Here is a 9,562-nt window from a genome sequence, read left to right on the forward strand (position 1 = left end):
ACACTGACCTTGAAAGCTGATATTGTCATTTTGGCTTGAACTATTGCTCCTCCGTGAAATAGATGTAACTTTTTAACTGTTTGGGGGGGGGTTGGATTTGGGTTGGTTTTTTTCGGGCGGGGGTGGGGAGCGAGATTCAATAAGGGATTTATAGATTTTTTTTTTTTTTTCTTAACCAATCAGGTCCAGATCTGAACCATGTTTAAAGTTTAAACTGTTCCATATTTAAGTATCTTCCATCTCTATGTACCCTCCATGCAAAGAAAAGGTAATTGTTTGCTATCTCCTCTACAAGAATCCTTAAATATTGGAAGAATATTGTATTTTGTCCTTCACCCCTCTCCCATCTTCTCTTTCTTAGAAAGCACAAGTCTTCGATGAAGTCAAAGACTTTGCATGATTAAGGACTTCTTTTGCAGTGATACTCTCTAAGCCTCTTCTCCTCTCTCTTGCTGTGTTTTAGACTTCTTTTGAGTCTGTTCTCAGCTTTCTGAAATTGCAGTGCCCAGCACAAATCATACTAGTGCTGAAAGGAGTAGAATGATGGTCCTGATAATATTCCCAGCAGTTAATATTAGCCTTTCTTTTTGCAACACCACCGCTGTTAATACAGTTTCACTGCTCTCCAACCCCCCCCGATCTATTTTGCGATATTGTTATCTAAAGTAATCCCATGTTGTATTTTTACATTTCGCTTGGCCGTCTTCCATGCAACACTTAATCCTTGCTGATTTTGGACAATTTGTGTCTTTGAGCAGGGATGTTGTACCCTCTCCTAAAGCTAGTGTTGTGTAAAATAAGTTTCATTACTTGCTCTTATAAGCTGTTAAATGTTTTCAGGACTAAATCATTTCTGTAGTGAAGAGGATATTTTGCATGATTGATGTAATTGGTAGAAATATTTTAGTCTATTTGACCTTGGACAGACCTTGGTGTGGTCACAAATTGAAGCATCTTCCACTGAGAATGAAAAAGTGATAAGTAAGTTTTGAACACAGTTTTTTGAGTCAGTGTCCGGTGTCAGCGACTTAAAGTGATTTCCTTCACAGCACCCTTCCGTAGTTCACTCAAGTAAACAGAAAGCACTGTAAAATGCATACTCTTCTCAACACAGTTTATACGTGACCGTTTTCTTTTATGATGCAGGGAGGAGCAGGGGCAGGCAGGCTGTCCTACAAGGGAGGCAAGCTGGGACCCAAGGGTGACAGCGGGACAGGGACCTCCCAAACGAGGGCACGGCCCCATGGCATCCAAATGAGAAGAGCAGAGCTGGTCCTGCCCAGGGTCACCCACAGCCCGGGAATTGCCCGAGCAGCCGGGAGCAATGAGGAAGGTCTGACGTCAAGCAAGGTCGGTAAAGCCAGGTATGACATAGCACGCCCACACAGCGAGGGCCTGGTCCTGCGTTTAAAGGTGATTGCGGCGCGATGAGTTTGAGGTGATTCGTACTTCGCAAATCCCCGCTAGCTTTTTGGGAGGGTGGTTTTCTGGGGTTTTGTCACCTGATGCTATGGGGACAGGCAGGTTCTTTTGAGGATGCTTGGTAGATTGAGAACAGCTGACCACAGGACTGTAGTTATAATTAGAGTTTTATCATTACATAAAGATTTTAGCAAGCAGTGTAGCTTTTCGTTACACAGCATTTCAAGCAGTTAGTATAGCTTTCCGACTACATAAAATTTCATTTACCTAGACTTTTCAGTCACCTGGACCCTCTGTGGATCAGGTCAAATTCTTAATAATCAGCGTGCAATAAAAAAATCGTAATTTAGACACGGATTTTTAAAAGTACACGAGTCAATCCGCAGAGGAAAAAGAATGATGGAGGCGGTCTCACCGTACTCTCGCTGACGGCGTTCCCTGTATCGCAAGGGGAAGCGTGAAGGCCTTAGCAGTTCGGCTGCTGTTGGACCCGCTTCAGAAACCTTTTGGATAAGCCGATGTATTTATACCTCTCCGTTTGGGAGTTTGGTCTTTACAACGTCCATAAGTTACTAAATTCTGAAGAGGCTGCCAGACAATCAATACCCGAGTATTTCAGTTGCGGGTTGTAATGGCTGCGTAACGATCTTTATCTCTTCATGTCCCCTGTGTCCTGCCTGAGGACACGCTTAAACTTTTTCTTTAAAAGAGAAACTGAGGCAACACGATATATTGAGGATTTTAACCATATCCCTGTCATCTACGTACTTTATCTCCCTATTTAGTAATGTGCCTCAGCTTCCAAACCAATCTCTATTTTAACATGATCTTTTTCCTGTTCCAGGCAATTTCCTTTCCATGTCAGTAAAGAGCTTTTGACGCAACCAGTATTGGTTTCATATTATTCTTCATCATAGGGAAAGTTTTCTTTTGAGGCTATTGTCTCATCCATTAACTACCAACTCCCCTACACTTCTTTATTCTTGTATTTTTCCAAAGAGATGTTCATCCAGTTCCACGCGTTTGTTGGAGTTTTCTTGATCCTGAATACAGTCCAAATGACTGTTCTGTGGGAGCACTGCTGCTACAGGGAGTTAGAGCAGACATACCAGCAATTTATTATTCTACCTAAATGGGGACGCGTGCAGAGGGAGGGAGGGAGGAGCGGAAAGAAACTTAACCACAGCTACTAGAGCCTGTATGGCAGTATTAAATTTGGCAACAACAGTGTTGTATAGCCCGCTTGCCCTGCTGTATTACATCCATAGGCAGCATAGGAATGTCCAGTAAACCACGAAAAATAGAAATGTATTTATAATAATTTAAAACTGCTATTCGTTTGAACAATGCAGTCTATTTGCATTCAGAGCCTATTTTAAAAATGCTATCAGGCCCAAATGTAGATAAAGAAATATGCTTACAGGTTTCAGTTAGGGATGTGTTGACTTCGATTTCCAAGTTATTTAACAGTAATTTAAGATGTTTGTCTAAAAGCAGAGCAGTACAAGAAGATGAATCAATGGCATTTAGGCTAACGAGGATGCTTAATGTGTGGGAATTATAAGCATTTAGGAGTAATGTGACCAGGCAGGTTATAAAACATGAGACTCTGGAAAATTAGTACCTTGCCTGTGGCAAACAAAGGACGTTTGATTCTATTTGAGTTTGAGAGTGGAAGGCATATGTTTATTATTTGGGGTTTTGTTGATAAATGGTAGCCGTATCTGTTGTGCTTTGAGGTCTGTGGTCCTCTGAGCCGTGGGTTGTAACTCACGAACGCTACTGGTTCCGAGGACAAGCAAGTGGCGTTAAGTTGCCTGTACAGATCCTATATGAAAAACAAATGAAGTACCACCAGATACTTTGGTTTTTGAATCAGTCAGTGCTGCTGAAAAAGTCATTTAGGTATGTCTTAAAAGCCTGCTTGTGAGCATCCTGGGCATGAACAGTAGAAACCTAAGTAGAGACCTAGGCCACCTCCTGCTTTCTGAAACAAAGCAGTTGTTGGAGAAGCTTGTGACTTGAGTAGATGTAAACCAGACACTTGGAGAGGGTTAAGGCAGGTCAGGTGTTAGAATAATCCGGAATTGCTGCTAGTGGGAGTTGTTCTGTGCTCGTGAAATGAGAGGAAATAAGGGCGTCTCTTGAAAACAGTTCAGTTTGGTAAACCTTGGGGGTTTATGATTAAACTCCAGCTACCTATTGAAAGTGCAGTGACGTCTAAACAGCTGTGCGGTTGTGAAGCCCATAACCAAACATGCTGACTTTTCATTAGTGCTACTGGAATCACAATAGAAGAAAAAGCAGTACATGAAATAATTACCTAATTGTGGCAAGGATTGTCAGGAATCCAGAGGACAAGCTGTGCTCACTGATGTTGTCTTACAAATGTGCCTTTTATGTAGGGCAAATGGGAAAATGTTGGTAGCTGTGTGTCCAACTAGAAAGTGTACTGTGCTCCTGAAAAAATTGCAATACTTCATGACATTCTGTCAGCCTATAGAAGTTTCTTTTCCTTTCGTCAGTGTCCCTCCAGTTCCTTCCGCAAAGGCTAATTACTTCATCAGACAGTGGTTCCAGGATGAAACGTTGCTTTTTAAACTAAGTTTTTAAAAACATTTTTTACATTTCGTGTTATAGGTAGTTACAGATCTGTCATAGCGGGGTTTGTTGTTTCAAGGTGGCATTCAGAGAATGTTCTGAACTTCAATTTTTAAAAAGCAGAAGTTTTAAATTTTGAAATTGTCTTACAAGCGTAACTTCTGCGTTTAGCACAGGCTAGTGTGTAGTGAAGGCAAACCATTTGATGCCTTTTACTTCAGCATCCTTTTCATGTAGTGAAATGTTAAGGCTGTCTTGAGAATCACCAGCTTGAGCCAAACGCTTCGGGGCATTTTTGTCTTCCTTGCACTCATTTTGAGTACATTTTTTCCGAGTGTTTTGCTGAACAGGGATGAACATGAGCATATACTTACACTTTAAAATATTCTCGAAACATTGCTGAATCATTTGGAAGCACAAAATGATACAGGTCGGACAGGATCTCTGGAGCTCATCTGGTCCTTAGTTTTAATCAGGAAAACACGTCTTTGGCAAAAGCTTTTTAAGAAAAAAACCCCACCTACTACAACAAGAAGGCTGCCTCAAGTATGAGCATATTAAGTATTACTCTAAAATCAATACATGGCATGCCCTGCAAAAGGTATGGCAGCCACACTTGTCTTTATGCAGCCCAAGATATGCTTGGCTTTCTGGGCTGCAAGCACACATTGCCAGCTCAGGTCCAATTTAACATCCAGCAACACCCCCAAGTCCTTCTCCTCAGGGCTGCTCTCCATCCACCCATCGCCCAGCCTTTATTTGTGCTTGGGATTGTCCCGACCCACGTGCAGGACCTTGCACTTGGGTTTGTTGAACTTCATGAGGTTTGCTCAGGCGAACCTCTCAAGCCCGTCAAGGTCGCTCTGGATGGCATCCCTTCTCTCCGGCACATCGACCGCATCGCACATCTTGGTGTCGCTGGCAAACTTGCTGAGGATGCGCTCAATCCCACCGTCCGTGTCGCTGATGAAGATATTAGATAGTATCGGTCCCAGTATGGACATAGCAATAAGCTTTGGGAATCCAGGCAAGGCAAAGTTTGACAGGCAAAACAGGTCTCATTTTCTCAAACAACAAGTGAAGGACAAAGGACTGGATGGAAATGGGTGCAGGAAGCGTGGAATTCCTGGAGCTCCGAAAACCTTTGTGGTGGGGTTTTCAACAGAGCACAACAGGATCAGGCATCCATATTTGATTAGATCCTTTGAAAATCCCGGCCTAGATAAAATGCATTATAAAAACCATCTGCAAAATCAGAGCTGTTCCAGCAGCTTTTCTTCCCATTACTCCCAAAATGTTCTCCTTATTTTCTGGTAAGGAACATAGCTGGGGACGACACAGCTTGAAAAGTTGTCAGTTTTCCTTAATTGTGCAAATTTGTCACGATCTGAAAGGTACTCCAATTTACCTGAAGAAGGACTGCGTGGAGGAATGACCTTACCTGGTATTTGGCCTCTATAAACCCTCCCAGGAAAAGGCATGGTGAGGCTCTAATCCGGTAGCAGATCTGTGTAGGCTCGTCCTTGCGCTGACCCCCATTCCTGACTCATTTCAGGAGCCTCGGTGAGATGCTTCCAAGGTTGCTCTCTGTACCTGCTGAGTTCTGTCAGATCGAATGGGCCCTAAAGGTGTTTTATCTCCTGCTAGTATTGAAATTGCAGTCTTTTTAGGTGACTTCTATCCCCCCAAATAGAATTGAGTTCCCCCCCAAAATGTACCACAAAAGCCATTTTTTATCCTTTATTTCTCAAATTTTCACTCCTATTTACTTCTCTAGCTGCAACAATAATTACTGTCACAGAATTAACAAGAGGGGCAACCAGAAAGGGGGATGAGTGGAATGTGACTGAAGACGTCAGTGATGACTTCTTGTCATTTGGGTAGGAACCAGCTGGCATTCAAAATGTCCAGGCAGAAGCAACATGAGTATCAACCACAAGAAGACCCAGGAACCAGTGAGTTCAGTTCAAATATTCAGACTGTATCACCAATATTTCAGTTAATGAGAGTTACAGAATAACGGATTGACAAGTTCGAGGAACAGGCTTACGCTTCACAGAAGAAGCTAAAAGAGTAGTACCAAGGATCCGTTGCCGAACAAAGAGAAATTCATGTTAAATCAAGAAGTGGGTTTATTGGATTAGTCTTGCTTTTGGTGGAGGACTTTTTTATAAATCTCATTAGCGGGTAGTTTGGTCTACAGATAAAATTATTTCTTAATGCAACAAGAGGGACACCCTCAGATGCACTGGCTCGGAGCTGCCCTGAGCCCCAAAAGTCAAACCCCCCGGAGGGGCCATACGCTCAGGGCCCTGGCCAGTCTTGTGATTTCCTCCTTTTTCCAGCTCCACAGTCTAGCTGGATGCTACAAACAGCAGCAATGTTTCCACTCTCTGATATCAGAAGAAAATTGTAGGTATTAACAACAACTAGCCTTACATGCTGAAACGTTACCGTAAATATTGTTCAAGCAACCCTGTTTCGGCTGCTCTGAGAGATTCACAGAAGAAAATGAATGAATGTTGTCCTCTTCATTAGTGAGTATCCGGAGTAATTGTATCCGAGTCAATAACTATAGTTCTGGTTTTCTCTTATGTCACAATAAATGGAAGGTAATCCCATTTTAATCACGTCTCTGCTCCAGCCCAGTTCAAGAGCAATGAGTCACCACGGACTGCAGGGGAGGTGCCGCTGGTTTAAGCTGGTAACGCGAAGGGCTGAATTTGCTTTCCTGCTTACATCAAACGTTCAGATATTATGCACGTTGCTTATCTCCTTCAAAACAGAAACATATTGACTTTTTTGTCAGAAAGGCCTTACAGAGCGTGAGTTTCACAACACAATAAACAAACTCTGCTAGGCATAAACTGTTTAGGTAGTTCATAGCATGTTTCACTTAATTTCGTCGTTGCAGGGCTCTTCTAGATCCTCCATTATCAAATCCTGCTGGTTATTCACCCAATTTCCTTTCTTAACTGCCTTCCCCTCCTCCTCAGCCTTTTGACAAGCTTGATCCTGGGGTGTCTGGCAGTTGGCAGCTGGCAAAATGGCATTGCTTTGGCCTCGCTGAGAATAGACTTCCCTGTGAACGATCTCCCCGGAGCAGAGCTGAAGCTTGAAGGCTGCCTGAAATCCTCGGCGAAAGTTTTCGTTAAAGAAACCGTAGATGATGGGGTTGATGCTGCTGTTGAAAAAGGCCAGCCAGTGAGCAAAGGGATAGATATAAATGTTGATGATCTGCAACTGGATATCCGAAAGGTCGGCGTAGTCGGAGAGCATCATCAGAGTCCACAAGGGGAGCCAGGACAGGGTGAAAAGCAAAGCCACAATAATGAGCATTTTGATGACTTTTTGTTTCTTCTTAGACACGCTGTGCCGCTGCCTCTGGCTGTGTTTTCCCACCACGGGCATTGCTGTGTTGAAGAGAGCAATGCTTATCCTAGCATACATGATAATAATGAGCGACAGGGGAGCCAGATAGATGTTGGCAAACAGAACCGTTGTATAGATCTTTCGCATTCCTGGGTCAGGCCAGTCCTCCCGGCACCAGTATACAGGGCGGGTTTCATTGCCATCGCCAAGGATGACCCTGAAATGCTTCTCTTCTTGTACCTGCAGCATGACTGCAGAAGGACACATGATTGCGATGGCCAGAATCCAGATGACCGCTATAATGGCGACTGCAGTTGAAATGGTCAGCTTCTGCTTAAACGGATAAACAATGCATCGAAACCTGTGGCCAAGACACCCGGGGACATATGTGGAGAAGCCATGTAAGGAAAGCTTAAACAAAGAGGCGAGCACACACACACATTTTAAATTGTATGTTTTTTAGAAAGTATAGGTGGAATCATCTCCTCATCCTGCATAAACCCGTGGAGTTGCATTTAGTTGCTCCATTTAAGAGCTGTGTTGGTAAAAACAATCTTAAAAAGTCACATTTGCTGTTAAAATTTCCTCATTTTGATCTGTCTCCGTATCAGCCTGCTGCTTCCACCACTTCATTTAACCAAAGCCGGTACTAGTGCCGCTGCTATCTAGCTTAATAGCTAAGGAACAAACCAATTCTAGGCAGCCAGGTGTAGCGCAGCTGTACCATCTTTAACAGATACCTGTGGAGGAGCAAATTGCTATAGCTGCTCTTTAGACCCGGCCACATTTTGTTTTGCTCAATAGCCTTAGGAGCAAAATACATCTCATGTATTGCAGTGTTGTATGGATTAATGAATCGGCCTCAGCATGGTCAGGTGGCCAGAGGGAGATGGAAGCGACAGTTTACAGTCTCTGCATCATCTTACCTGTCTACAGCAATAGCAACTAGAGTGAAGACAGAGGCAGAAACGGAGATTCCTTGGACCATCCCGCTCATCTTGCAAACCAGGCTCCCAAACGGCCATCCTGGAAGGACACAGAGAATTGAAATTGCCGCCATCCCACTGCAGCGCTAGGCTTATATGCATAAGAGGAAATTTCCACCCCAGAACTTATACATTTCTTTTGCTCTATCGGGCCATAGCAGGGGTTGGGGAGACAGAGGTCATGTAAACAAATGCTTTGCCAAACGCCTTGGGTGAGTTTCTGATGTTCCAAAAAACAGCAAAGCAAACGTTTGTGCTTTAACATCCCTTTAAAACGAGACCTCAAGATGAGAGAGGGAACTGACAGCTACAGTTGATTGTTCTCTGCGTCTGGCTCGTAGCATCTGCCACGTCTTCCTAAATGTACAACCTGGTAGTGGGAGAATCCTTTCCTAAAGGCGAGGGATGCGGAAGTCAGCAAGTACAGCCCCAGTCAGAAGGTGGATTAGAGGCTTGTCTTCCTCACCTCTGACTTCCAGCGACTCGAAATGCCTACAGAGCCCGCTCCGAAATACGCTCCCGGCTCTCGGGGCCCCTACGGAGGCCAGCGCTCAGAAATGCAGGCGAGTCCCCCTCGAGCCCTTTCTGCCACGTGGTGCGAACCAGCCTACCTGCAATGATGTTGTCCAGGAGGGTGGTGGGCATGCAGAAGATTCCCACCAGTAAATCGCTGACAGCCAGGTTTAAGATGAAAAGGTTTGTGACTGTACGCATGTGTTTGCTCCTCAGGACAGTAAAGCAAACCACTCCGTTGCCAACCATACAGAGCAGAAAGATCAGGAGGTAAGAGACGATGAAGACAGCTGCCACTGAAGGCTGGTGAAGGTAGAAGTCCACATAGGAGACGTTGCCTTCTAAGTAGAGGTACTTGTATGTCCCATTATAACTCAGCGCGTGAGGCCAATCGAATGAAGAGTTTGAGTCCATTTTCTTACTTGTGTTGCAACGTGCCTTAAAAGATATTTTTACAAAGGTCATTTTACTATGCTTGAAATCGAGCTGAAGAAATGTGACTAGTTTGGGTATACTGTGTGCTGAAATACATGCAAAGCTTAGGTATACTCATCCCTCCATGACTTATTTTAACAGTCCACGTCCTGAGCCTCCCCAGACAGGAAAAGCAACAAATACTATTAGTTTGATTTTACAACACAGGCGTACAAAAGTGACCAGTAAGACTG

The 9,562-nt window shown here is 43.8% G+C and overlaps 1 protein-coding gene across 1 annotated transcript; it reads right to left on the minus strand.

Annotated features, from left to right (window-relative positions):
* Positions 1–5,748: 5,748 nt before the first annotated feature.
* On the minus strand, positions 5,749–9,562 carry NPFFR2 (neuropeptide FF receptor 2). The gene is made up of 3 exons (XM_052781031.1): positions 8,993–9,562; positions 8,322–8,421; positions 5,749–7,756 (listed from the first exon to the last, which is right to left on the minus strand). The coding sequence occupies exons 1-3, from the start codon at positions 9,357–9,359 to the stop codon at positions 6,916–6,918; spliced, it is 1,308 nt and encodes a 435-aa protein (XP_052636991.1). The 5' UTR covers positions 9,360–9,562; the 3' UTR covers positions 5,749–6,915.

Source organism: Harpia harpyja, chromosome 2 (genome assembly GCF_026419915.1).
Source record: "Harpia harpyja isolate bHarHar1 chromosome 2, bHarHar1 primary haplotype, whole genome shotgun sequence".
Lineage (NCBI taxonomy): Eukaryota > Metazoa > Chordata > Aves > Accipitriformes > Accipitridae > Harpia > Harpia harpyja.